The 13332-nt window shown below is 44.2% G+C and overlaps 1 protein-coding gene and 1 long non-coding RNA gene across 2 annotated transcripts; both read left to right on the top strand.

Annotated features, from left to right (window-relative positions):
* Positions 1-1690: 1690 nt before the first annotated feature.
* Positions 1691-12312, top strand: MRPL23 (mitochondrial ribosomal protein L23). The gene is made up of 5 exons (XM_081904622.1): positions 1691-1799; positions 2586-2708; positions 4479-4561; positions 6084-6157; positions 12041-12312. Exons 1-5 carry the CDS (start codon positions 1783-1785, stop codon positions 12203-12205), a joined length of 462 nt encoding a protein of 153 aa, XP_081760748.1. The 5' UTR covers positions 1691-1782; the 3' UTR covers positions 12206-12312.
* On the top strand, positions 2718-4446 carry LOC309366311. The gene is made up of 3 exons (XR_014166636.1): positions 2718-3170; positions 3392-4114; positions 4233-4446. It is a non-coding gene; the product is annotated as an uncharacterized lncRNA (long non-coding RNA).
* Positions 12313-13332: the final 1020 nt, after the last annotated feature.

Below are 13332 nucleotides of genomic sequence, written 5' to 3'. Positions count from 1 at the left end.
CCTTGTGAATAGGAATACACTCAGTTGATTGCTTTAGCTGCACAGTGTTCTCTAAACCAGTGTTTTTCAACCTTTTTTGGGCAAAGGCACACTTGTTTCATGAAAAAAATCACGAGGCACACCACCATTAGAAAATGTTTAATTTTTTTTCTTTAATGGCAAACAAAAACGTTGCGGACCGTTCTCTGCTCAGCGGGGATCGATCCGCTGATCCCCGCTGAGCCGGCGGATGAGAGCTCCGTCTCCGCACTGTGTGTGGAGAGGGAGATTTCAGAGCCCCGCTGCTCTCTATGGGGAATCGGATGAGAGTGGACCGCCTGTCCGCTCTCATCCGATCCCATCCGATCTGATCCCCACCCAGGACAGATGGAAAATAGGGTGGACACAGTCCGGTGCCCGCCTAGTGGGCGAAAATTTGACATTTTTTTTTAATCTTTCGAATTTTTCAATTTTCCCCACGGCACACCAGGTAACATCTCGCGGCACACTAGTGTGCCGCGGAACAGTGGTTAAAAAACACTGCTCTAAACAAAGCTGAATGTTGGAAGGTTCAGGACACCTAAGGCAAAGTTCCTCTTCACAGAGCACATAATTAAAATATGGAACTCATTGCCACAGGAGGCAGGGACCGCCACCAACTTGGGTGGCTTTAAAAGAGGACTTGTCAAACTCACAAAGGACAATGGCTATGAAACATGCTGGAGATGCTCTGCCCGTCTCATGTGCCTATAAGGAACAGGGGAGTCCCACTGACACTGGCATATTTACAAGCCTCTCCCACCTGTCACCATCTTGGAACCACTTATCATGCAGTATCTCAAGGGGGCTAATAAGGAACCTGCGATGTAGGTCAGCACCACTTCTCTCAAATGAACCCCAAAGCGGAGCAATTCCTGCTGCAGATGCACAAAAGGTCACCCTTCACCTCCTTCCTTTCCGTAGCTCTGTTGCCGCGTCAAATGGGTGCAGCGAGCCTTTCTGCCCTTTAGGGGGCGATAGAGTGACTTTCTAATTTAAATCCTCCGCGCATAGCAAGAGGGGCTTAATCGGAGGGAGCCCATAGAGATAGAAAATGGGCAGCGTGACACGCAACGTTCATTTTCGCATTCCGGTTGAATGCAGTCAAATACAATATGTAGGATCCCCTCCACTTCCAAATCTCTATGGTGCTATGTGCGGTTTCTTTGAATGAGGAGCGTTCTGTCACTTCACTGAGACTAACAGGGAACGAGAGCAAAGATGAGCTGCTCGTATCCGCAGATTTGAATTTCGACGCCCATAAGCAATCGAACTTCGGGTCCCTTCTGAGAAGTGGGCTCTGCTTGCGGAAAATGACAGGATCCCCCCTCCCAAGTATTTTAACGTAACTGAAATGAGGCAGCGGCGCGTCTCTCCCAATAGTTTTTAGCTATCCCAAACGCAATGCAGCTGCATGCGGCTGAGCAATGGTTTGGGGCTGGTAGTGCAGCCCAATACGAAGACTTGTACGTGCCTGCTCCGGGGTAACCCCATGGGAACAGAGTCCAAGGCCGAAAAGGGATCTGAACCAGGCTGCCTTTTCCTGCAACCAGAGGGATGACTGAGCACTGAGGCTGGAAACCCTCGCGCTTGCAGCAGGGGAGGGGAACAAAGGGGGCCAAAGGAGCCAACATTCACCCCGAACAGCAGCCATCATCGCTGCTCTATAAGTTCCTACGTCTATGCGCTCTCCCTCTCGTAGCAGGATGTGCCCGCCCCTTCCGGGGGTGAGGAGAGCGTCGGAGGAGGAGGAGATCGGGAATCATGGCCCGGCGAATTCTGTAAGTGGCCGGTAGCGCGAGGGATGGAGTTTCCCTCTGGCTCCGCTTCTGCGCCCCGTGCCGGGTGCGACTCTGGCGGCGGCGGCGGCGGCAGCTCCCGCTTCTTTTGAAAGGGCTGCCGGGCTTAGCGAGGACCTCGCGGCCTTGGTGGTGCAGCCCGGAAGGCGCTGCCCCCGCTGACCTCCGGCGGGCGAGAGGCTCCCCGGTTCGAGTCCCAAGCGCGGCTCATTCATAAACGCCACGGAGGGCGATGCGGGGCAGGCAGGGAGGGAGGCCGGCAGCCGGCGTGATGCCCTCCAGATGCCATCGACCCGTAATAAATCCTGCACTGCATGGGGTTGGACTAGATGACCCTCGGTCCCTTCCAACTCTACAGCTCTAGGAACTCCCGCCATACCTGGCCACGCTTATGGGAGTTGCCCAAGGAATATATCCCTATTTATGTCACTATTTGAAGGTCATCAAATAGAAAATCCAGTTATATGATTAGAATTAAGCAAATGCAGGCTTTTTGCTGTGTATGAATGATCGTCTTTGTTTATTTGGAGTTGCTTGGAATAGAATAAATTCATTTAGATCACCTTTCCTTAAGAGATAGATAGATGTATAAGGAGAAAGAAGCAGCTTGTTCTTTAAAACTAAGGTTTCAAAGCAGATTTATTCTTTTTATTTATAGCTTGATGGTGAGTTTATGATTCCCACTTCCTGGTAATAAATGTACTTGAAATAATTTGTATTAAGAATTCCAGTCCCCCCAATGGAATTATTTATTACTTCTGTCTATAGATATCCCCTGTACCAGTATGGAAATCCTCAGACAAGGGTTTTCCGGACAGATTACTTCTTGACAATGGTGAGGCCTGGTGTTCCGCAGCCAGAAGACACTGTGCAATTCCGCATCCCCATGGAGTAAGTACATACAAGAAAAGGAACGTCTGCTTATCGGGTTAAAATGAAACACTTCAAGAAGACATCTCCCCAGAATGTTGCAAGTATTCTGGGTCCAAAGGACAAAGACAAGGCTTAGAATCATAGAAGGGATCCGAGGGTAATCTAGTCCAACCCCTGCAATGCAGGATACTTGGTTGAAGCATCCATGACAGATGGCCATCCAACCTCTGCTTAAAAACCTCCAAGGAAGGAGAGTCCACCACCTCTAGTGGGAGTCTGTTCCACTGCTGAACAGCTCTTAGTGCCAGAAAGTTTTTCTGAGTGTTTAGTCGGAATTTCCTTTCTTGTAACTTGAATCCATTGCCTTGAGTCCTACCCTCCAGAGCAGGAGAAAACAAGCTTGCTCCCTCTTCCATGTGACAGCCCTTTAGATATTTGAAGATGTCTATCATATCTCCTCTCAGTTACAGATAGGTAGCCGTGTTGGTCTGCCATAGTCAAAACAAATTTTTTTCCCCTTCCAGTAGCACCTTAAAGACCAACTAATTTAGTTCTTGGTATGAGCTTTCGTGTGCATGCACACTTCTTCAGATACCATGCACACGAAAGCTCATACCAAGAACTAACTTAGTTGGTCTTTAAGGTGCTACTGGAAGGAATTTTTTTTTTGTTATATCTCCTCTCAGTCTCCTTTTTTCCAGGCTAAGCATAGCTAACTCCTTCAAGTGCTCCTGGTAAGGCTTAGTTTCCAGACCCTTGATCATCTTGGTTGCCCTCCTCTGCACATGTTCCAACTTGTCAACATCCTTCTTAAATTGTGCCCAGAATTGGACACAGTATTCCAGGTGTGGACTGACCAAGGCAGAATAGAGTGGTACTGTTACTTCCCTTGCTCTGGACACTATCCAGTAGTGGCATTCCAAGCAGGTTGAAATGTCTGGGCTGTCTTCAAGCACAGCCTCACATAGATCTGGTTTGTATGTCACATTAATCTAAACTATGACATAATGGGAATTTGCGGGATCCTGGGGGCTGCTTTGTTCCTCCCTAGTTCTCCCTCTGGGCTTGGCTGAGTTGAGCTAAGCCTTGGCTGTATGAACCCAGCTTAGCTCTCCAGGACAAGCCATGAGCCATAAACCATGGACATACCTTGATTACAGCTCTTTATTAGTCTGGTGAAAGCCAAATTATGAGCCTGGCTTTGGAGAGCATTCCAAGCCATGGTTTATCTCAGTACAGCAACAGAATAACTGTGGAAGAGCAATTCAGCCATGATCTCCTCACACAGAGCCTGTACATTTGTGTGTTCATGTCAAGCCATGGTTAGGCTTAGTTGATGTACGAACCAAACCAAAGAATGCATTTCAGTCATCTAGCCTGGAGGTGACAAGTGCATAGGTTGGTTTCTCCAGGAAAAGACCCAGGTGGCATATCAGACAAAGGCACTCATGGCCACCCCTGCCACCTGAGCATTCAGGAGCAGGGTTGGATCCAAAATGCAGACCTGTTGCTTCAGGAAGAACGCAGCTCCATCCATAGTAGGCTGAACTCCTGGGTGACTAGAACCCACAGCCAACAGTAGTTCTGTTGTGTCTGGGTTAAGCTCCAGGTTTGGGTTTTTTTACTCTTGATTTGTGTTAATAAAAGTTATCTCCTGCACCCCCCCCCCGCCAAATATATTTCTCCCAAAGATATGGATTGTTATGTAGCTATCTTACCATTTAAATATATATATATATCTGCTAGAAGTGTTTCTTTCTGTGTTGTAATTGTTTGCATTTGGTGCAGAATGACAAGAGTGGAATTGAAGGATTACCTTGAAAGTATATATAAAGTGCCTGTGGCTGCTATAAGAACCAGGATACAGCACGGTGAGTCTTCTGCATACGTTTGGAGGGCATTTGGAGCTCTGTTTGTTCCTCCCTCCCTCCCATAATTAATTCTCTCTTATTTGGAGAGGCAGTTGTTCGCTATTGATTATTGATGCCCAATACAAAAAGATTATATTTCATTCTAATTCAAACAGTTCCTGCATTGATGTGGTTATCATCTCTGTCTTCTTATTCCTGGGATTACACTCTATCCTTAATGATTCATATATAATCCTTAGAATTTACTAATTATCCAGCCATCCTGGGGGGGGGGGGAGATTGTGGTCAAAGCTAAAAAATTGAGAAAGGTGGCCCTGAAACAAATGAGTGTTCAGGCCCCTCATCATAAAGTTCAAAGGCATAAACCAAACTCAATTTTGGACAAGGAAACACCATGGAAAATGTGTTTGCATTTGTCCAAAATTGATTTTTGCAACCTATCCCAGGACTTAGGAATGTTATGGTCTGAAGGCCCACCAGCTTGCTGAAGCTGAGCAGGTTTGCATCTTACCAGTACGTGGGTGGGAGACGCCTTCAGAACTACACAACTGCTGCAGTGAGCTCCGTGGCAGAAGAAAGGCAGGAAATCTAAACGGAAGAAAGTGCAGTCCTCAAATTCAATCCAGCCCCTTTGTAAGAAAGCCTGGAGTATGGTTTTCCTTCAAGACTATCGTTGGTATAGTAGAGAGCAGTAGAGACTCGGGATTGCAAGATTGGTAAGGAAAGTAAATCTTTTTAGATAATAAGCTTCAAATTTATAAGAGAGAGAAAATGAACATATAAAGGAGATGGATAAGTAAAGGGCAAAAATGTGAGGTTCGCTAAAGCACCCTTAGCCAAATAAATGAGACAAACTGCGCTGAACTTTCTAACCATGCTGAGTGCTTTATTGTCTGTGAGCACAGTCCACTGGGAGTTTGATTTCTATGAACTTTCCATCCTCCTTATAGAATCCTAAACCACTGGAAACTAGTACGTGTGCATGAGGAGAGAGAAGGGTGGGGGTTGAGGAAATATAATGAATGTGTGGAGATTTAGCTCAGACTGTTCCAAATGTGTATATTTTCTGGGTTCTGTATTAATATATCATTTTAGTACTTATATCATTTTAGAAACACTTTCTGCTGTGTATAGATAATGCTAAGGATGGCAGGTCAGGCTGAGGAACTTGAACTGTGCCAGTGTGGATGCTTCTCTTAGTTTAGTAAAAAGTTTCTCTCTTGTACCATGACATAATATGTGGATTTTTAAAAAAATATGTACTGATGCTTTACATTAATTATCTTTGTGTGTTGCTATGACCTACAGTTCATGCAGTTAAATAGAAAGTTGATTACAGTGTAAAACAGCATCATGGGCAGTAAAACTACATCCTTGGCACTCAGGAAGTGCAGCTGGTGAGACTACAAAACTCATTTGCCCCAAAGATCAGAACCGACTCTAATTGAAAAAGACATTTATTAGGGAAGGGAGGAATTGCTAGTTTGTGGAAAGTGAAGTGAAGCCTTCATATGCTTAACAGGTTCAATGAAGCAGAGGGATCACAGAAACCGACGAATCAAGAAGCCTGATTACAAAGTTGCTTATGTACAGCTGGTGAGTAAATGCATTTCTCAAGTGGCTGGGCCCAAACATTCTAAATCTTAAAAATTGTTAAAGTTAATGCAATTTAGGCAGATCTGCATAATGTTCCTTCATTTACACAGTGTAGTTTTTGGTAGATTCTCTTTTTTTCAGTTGCCTGTTTTGTTTTGATTTATTTCCCTTTTAAGAACTAATAGTAGTAGTATTATTATTTACTTTTTATTAAAGATTTTATTGGGTTAGGAAAATATGTGCACTGTCTCTATTTTCAGATCGCATAGTCTTTTCTACAAATCAGTTACATTCGATGTGATACATTAATGTTGTACACGGTATAAAGTTTGGGGGGAGAAGGGTAGACTTACATTCTTTTACTTAGTGTATATGTGGGGGTTTTGCATCAGTGTCACTTGGGTAGGTTCTCATTAATTTTTATTTATTGACATATTTATCTCACATTCTTGAGGGGAGAGGCTGGGCCAGGATGTTACAGTTCTGAGGGCTACAAGAAGGTGACTGAGAAATTGTTTAAAGCGCTTTTATCCCCAATGTTCACTGTTTTCTTAGTGCAGCAGTTCATGGACTCAGAATGGTGACTCTGTGATGCTAATGGCATGTCCATTCTGCTAGTCTCACAACTGGATTCTCACTTTTTTGCAGCAGCTGAAGAACATACATTTGAACAGGACAGCTGTAGAGTGAAATTGTTTAATCTTACTGGCAATATTAGTAGCCATTCTCTTTTAAATTTTGGTATCCTCAGCATGTAGCCAAAAATTGTGTTTGCTCCTCTCCCAGCTCAGGAACTGGAGGGGTTTCATATGCCATGCTGTATTGGGCTTCATGGATCAAAGTCTTGCTGTTTTGGACCTGTGCAGCTCAGGGAGGCTGCGGAAATCAGCTCCTCCTGCCCCTTTCAGGCTTGAGAGAAGGTCAGGGAGTCTTGCTGAACTCCACAGGTGCTCTTTTGATGCAGACAGACAGACCTATAGGTGTGTGTGTATCTTCATTCCTTCTGTGCCCTGCACATTCTTCGTATCTTTCGGCTCCCTGATAATAACTATTGCATCTTAATGAGTTGCTGATCTGTGAGATGACTCTTCATTCTTTCTCTTTTAAGCCACCTTTAGTTAACATTTTCAGAGACAAATGGAGAAGCTCTTCTTCAGCCTTAACGGGTTTGTCCTTATCTGTGCAGAATTTCTAGGTTGACCTTAATCTTGCTCTCAACAATGACTCACCTTCAGTTCCTCATGACTGGGAAGTCTTTGAACCAATACTCATATTTTTTTAAAACCCACTTCTCATTACTTTTTAATTAGTGGCTAATCCTGTGGGGCTCCTGTTATGTTTTTCTTGCTTAGTTGTGCGTAACTCAGTATTACATTAGAAATAATATTACTCATGGATGACGTAGGAGGAAAAACATTGCTAAGGCCTGATTTATACGACTTGAGGAGAGCATACGGCTTTTCAAATGGATGCATTTGAGGTGGTGGTCATCATAAATCAGCTACCTCCCCTAGGCTCTGTTTGCAAAGGTGAGCTAGGATGTTCTAGCTTCCTGCCTTGGTTCGTGATGTGGTATCATTTTCACAAAGAGCTAGTCCTGGATGAAACAGACAAGAAGGGAGTCCTTGGTCATTCCGAGGTTCTTTTCCGTCCTCCTTCCTTTGCCTTCTTCACCCCTTGATTGGTGTAAACAAGTCCAAGGCTCAAACAAGTTCATGTTTCTTAGACGTTCCGGGTAATCCTTTAAGAAAGCCATCTGTTTTGGAAGGTTTTCATGTTTGCCTCCTGAAAGAGTCAGTAGGTGGCAGCATTATTCTTCCCTGTATTCTTTGTCTTTGGTTGCTGGCATTCTTACGCATCTGAGAAATATTGTTTTGTCTTGAAGGCAGCAGTTACGTTTCCCTACTCTGGAAGTCATCAGCTTCTAGTTTCCAGGGCAACTTATGCAATATAATGTGCACACATTAATCATTGCATTTCAAGTGTTGGAAGATGAAAACCCTGATGTGTTAGACATCATATAACACATAGCCGTACGGGCAAGAGTAGAGACTTGACTTGCATGCACAAGGACCAGGTTGTCTGGAAGATTGAGGACTCTTTCCCCCCACACACACCGAACTTGGCAAGCGAATAGTTCGGTGCAGGTGGTATTTGTCTCCCACTGCAAATGACCTCAAATTAGTGCTTGTGGTCAATATCACCTTCAGGAGTTTCAGGCTGTTCTTGGTGTGCTCTCTCCCTTCTTCCCGAGGAGAAAACGTTTTGTAGCCTTCATTATGATGCAGAACTAATGATTGCCTTTTATGCTTCAAAAACTAGAACCAGGTTATATATCAAAATGGAAACTGCTTCTGTGCCTGGAGAACCTCAGCTGCTCTCTGCCCTTCTTCCCTCGCCTCCTGCTGTTAATGAGGTTCAGGCATGGAAGATCTGCGGGTGCATTTAACAGGTTAGCTGATGCCAAATCACTAGAGAAGGGTGTGTGACCTAGTGGCTAGCATAATCGTCTTGGAACCTTCTAAAAACTCAGAAGCTTGTTGCTTCGAATAGTTCACGGCTGGCATGTGTGATGTGGTTTGGATGCTGTGCAAACTATGCCAGCTGTGTTCTTGGTTGTTGTTGTTTTTTTGCAGCCTGCTGGTTCTGTTGCAGAGAGTCACTGTTCATCAAATTACAGTGCAGTCAACAACTTCACCTGGTAGAAGGAGTAAGGCACTTTTCCCCTGTCCCCGGTTTGGATCCCATTACAGTCATGTATGCCTTCAGAACTTCAAGGCGAGATTTGCGTAAAGGACCATTCATGGAGCTGCCCTTGGATGGCTCTGTGGAAGCTTCAGCTGCTGTAGAACACAGCAGTCCGTCTGACGGGTGTGGGTCTTTGAGATCATAGTAGACCTTCCCTGGTTAGAGCAAAGTGGTTTGTTCGTAAGGTTCATTGCTCCCATAGCTGTAATCCTATCCTAAACAAGACCCATAGCAAATGTCCATTGACCCTGCTGAGAGATTTTGTCCATGGGTCCTAAACAAATGGTTGTAAATATGGCAGAAGTTCAGATTTGACTTTCAGTGAGTAATAAACCGCCATCCTTTACACTTGCGGCCTTTGCTATGACAAAATATACAGGGTTTCTGTATGGATATTTAGCCCTCTGTGTGTAGTTATTCCTCTGGATATGGTTGAAGTTACAAAATGGTCAAGTTAAACTAGCTACTGAACATGCACAGTAACTATTTTTCATAAAGCTTTCAGCACTCCGGAATCTGACCAGTGCAAAATTACTGCATGGTATTGTGAGGATTTATAAGGCATTCAGTTCTGAGAGTTCAATGTAATGTCTTGGCTGTTTCAAATCCTATCTGGCCGCTGGCCAAGATGAGCATTTCTCGGCAAAACAAGAGGTGGAAAGAGCCAACTTGTCTGCACTGACTTCTATTTATTAAAAGGTTCCAGAAACAGATTGACTTCTGCTCAATATTTGATTTTGACCAGCCTTGGAACTGGGAACTGGGAGCACTTTCCCTAGATAGCTGGAAGGGTATTGTCTAGTTCTGCTATCACGTCTGAGCATTGCCCTATGCCTTCTTACTTGAAACAAATGAAGGGGATGGGAAAGAGATGTAGCATTTTGTGGAAACATCTGCCCTGAGCAGTATACTTTCAGCCTCCCAACTCTGTGAAGAGGGTTGAGCGTGCAGAAGAAAAATTCAAGGGCTAGCACCACAGACCATATCCTTGCCCTTTGAGAACAGAAGGTCCCATGTCTACCATAAGACAAGGCCTCTCAGTTTTCAGCTTGGCAGTAACCCCAACCCTGATATATGTAGAAACATCACTCAATGACGACATTGTGCAGGCAAGGAGAAGGGACAGGTGGCAACCATGCTAATGTCGCTTGGTGACTTTCCAATGCTGCCCGTGGTGTCTATATGGGAGTTATTTTTGTTGCTTTATTTTGTTTTTCTAGTTTCCTTAGAACTAAGGTGGACAGCAACAGCACACAACCAAAATGCTCCCAGGTCTTAAAAGCCCTTTCTCTCTCTTTCTTGTGTTGTTTCTGGAAAATGTTCACGCTTGGATTTCAGTAGACCTCCGGAACAGTTATCAAAAATGTTTCTGGGATCTTTCCTAAAGGGCAGAATTAGAGGTGCAGGATAGAGGAATTGCATTTGGCAACGGCATGCAGGGGTGGAAATGGTCTCTTATGTATGTAGGGGTCTGACTTCCTACGTTAGAACTTGGAATCACATAGGAGTGCTTCTCCTTTGAGGCCTGGATCTCTGTAAATTGGGACCAAGATCTGTCACCTGTGCTGTAAGGTGAGAAGCCATAGATGTAGAAAGCTAAAAATGCACCTTCTTGTGGGCCTAGTTCCCTTGTGAACACATCCAAAATCATTGCATGAGACCGCTATCATTGGCAAAAGCTCAGTTAACTTGCAAAGCAAAATTTGATTTGTAGAAATGTAGCAAAAATGCTATGTCTTCTGAGTTTTATATGCTGTTGATTTCCAAGTTCTTTAGGGGTGGGCTAAAGCTGTGAAGGTATTTTGGAAAGTAGTTTCAAAATAGCCCCAGACAATATTTTTATAACACCTCTTTCTATGCGACGTTATTGTCTGATAGTTTTATTATACCAAGTCCTCTACTTGAATTGAATGGAAAGCTGACAGGGTTGATTTTAATGAGGTTGTCAACACTGCATACACTATGGAAAAATAAAGAGATAATGTCAACGGAATAGAATGCTGTCCTCGAATAATAGGTTCCTGCTGTTAAATAAAAGCGAAAAGGTCAGCTGATGATTGTTTTCCAAATGGGAGACGTTGAGTCTGTGGCAGCGCTCTCTGTGCTGGCATGGACTCTCTTCATTATGGGGAGTGATTGCTGTAAATGTAATCCTACATTTCAGGAATTACATGTATTTCAAGAATCACTTTTTATTTCCTATCGTTACACAGTTTTGTCTAGCATATCATTTTCCTCGGTCTGTTGTGCAGCAGACATGGAGGCACAGCCATGGTCTGTGCTTTAATGCACGCTCTCTCTCAGATACACACACACACTTCTGGACCAAATGCTACCAGACCCATGGTTGAAAATCTGTCCCCACCACTTTTATATCTTAAAGGGGGAAAGTACCCATAAAACTGCTGTTTGCCCCCCAGTAATTTTAACCACATGGAGGTGCATTTGTCTTCTCTTGATACATTAGTCTGGGAGAAAAGAATGAGTGGAAGAATGTTCTGAGGCAATCCAAGACCATCGGCTGGATCAGTGTTGTCACTCACACCTGCTGCAATCGAGAAATGTAATTTTGTAAATTTATACAGTCTTTCAATATGTTCTCTCCAGCAGTTGATCTTTTGGCTAGGCAGGAGCATCTTTTGATCTGACCACCTGCTTCCTGAATGGTACCACAAACCCTTGCACCATATTTCCTAAGTCACTGTTTTCTGCATGGACATCTGGGTCATTATTGAACCGGTGCTGGATATTTGCCTGCCTGTTATTTATGTAGTAAGTGGCACTGAAAGAGCCAGTGTGGTGCGGTCGTTTGGGTGTCAGACTAAGGCTGAGGTGTCACAGGCTCAAACCTCACTTAACAGTGAAGCACACTGGGTGATCTTAGGCCAACAGAGTGACCAGCCTGTCTTGCAGGGTTGCTGTGAGAATTAAAAAGGGGGAGGGATTTATGCCACCCTGTGCTCTTTGGAGGAAAGGTAAGATCAAGCATATTCTGCATCTAACTTCCTACAAGCTCTGCTGAGTCTTTTGGGGGTTTGTAGTAACGTTCTGGACCAGCTGAAACTTCCCACAGCTGTTGAAAGAGTTGTAGCTGCTACCGGAACATGAGATTAAGCATTTGTTTTCTATCTTTAGGCTGCGGGACAAACTTTTCAGTTTCCAGACTTGTTTCCAGAAAAAGAAGAAGTCATTGAGCCCGGCTCTTTTGAAGATACCCAGAAGAAATTTATGGAAGATGAGAGGCAGAGGCAGAAAGGCGACCCCAGGCAAGCAGACGTTCCCACCTGGTTTGGACTTTGAAGGAAGCAGCTGGGAGGGACTCAGACCATTGCACCCAGGATGGGTTCTCATCTTGTACTGTCATTATGTGGATGTCATCCCCACTTCTATAAATCCTTTTGAAAATACACTGCTCATACTCCTTTTGTGCAGCAGGATCACTTCAGCTCTTTCCATTTCAGCTCATGATGTTTCTTTTTGTGGATGGAAATACTAACAGAAGGCCTTTTCCATTTAGGCTGTTGCTCTCCCCTTTTCCTGGTCTGAATAGTTTATTTCAACGCTGTTTACTGGCGTATAGAAAGGCTGGGACAGCCAATACTGTAACCATGAGGGCCATATGCAAGATTTGGGGTGACCTTTGCTATCTCTGAATTTGCATAAATAAAAAAAAATGTCCAGGAGCAACTTAGCACTAAGTTCCATTTCATGCGACTCAATGTGGTGCCTTCCATGGTTCTAGATTCAGGTAGGTAGCCGTGTTGATCTGATGCAGTCAAAATAAATTTAAAAATTGTCCAGTAGTACCTTAGAGACCAACTAAGGTGCTACCGGACATTTTTTTAATTTATTACGACTGCGTCAGACCAACACGGCTACCTACCTGAATCTGAATTGGCAGACAGCCTCATACTTTGGGCACCTCACACTGTCTCAGGGAAGACCCTGTTGGGTGTGTGGGATTGATGTGTGCACCATTAATGAGACACGGGCACGATGGCGCATTTGGGAGCGGAGGTATCGCGCAATGTCTTCCTGCAGCCTGAAAGATCGTTCTGAATTTTCAAAACATGTATACACAAACTGAGCTCCTGACCCAGTAAAAAGGACTGCCTTGCCCACTTAGTTATTGTGTGTGTTGTCAGTGTGTTGGCTTTGTCTATCAGGATTCTCAAGTCATTGCATAAGGCTGCACTTCCCTCCCCGACTTGAATCAGTTACAGTGACTTGGGAAAAGGTTGCCATTTGCCTCGATTCTTGTTTAAAGAATTCTTTGCGCTTTTGTGTATGCTTAGTCCTGCTTTCCATTTTCTTATCTCTTATTTTTCAAGTTTTTCAGTTTTCAATGAAGATGGCACGACATTAGGCAGCCTGCTCTGTGGAAGCTGAGCTCTGTTGCTTTTTAGGGAAATACTAATTCAGATGTC

This window comes from Podarcis melisellensis, assembly GCF_964234715.1.
Source record: "Podarcis melisellensis genome assembly, chromosome: 1".
In the NCBI taxonomy this organism is placed as follows: Eukaryota; Metazoa; Chordata; class Lepidosauria; order Squamata; family Lacertidae; genus Podarcis; species Podarcis melisellensis.
Note: the sequence above shows the minus strand (reverse complement) of the source record. Positions and strands in the feature narration are given on the sequence as shown.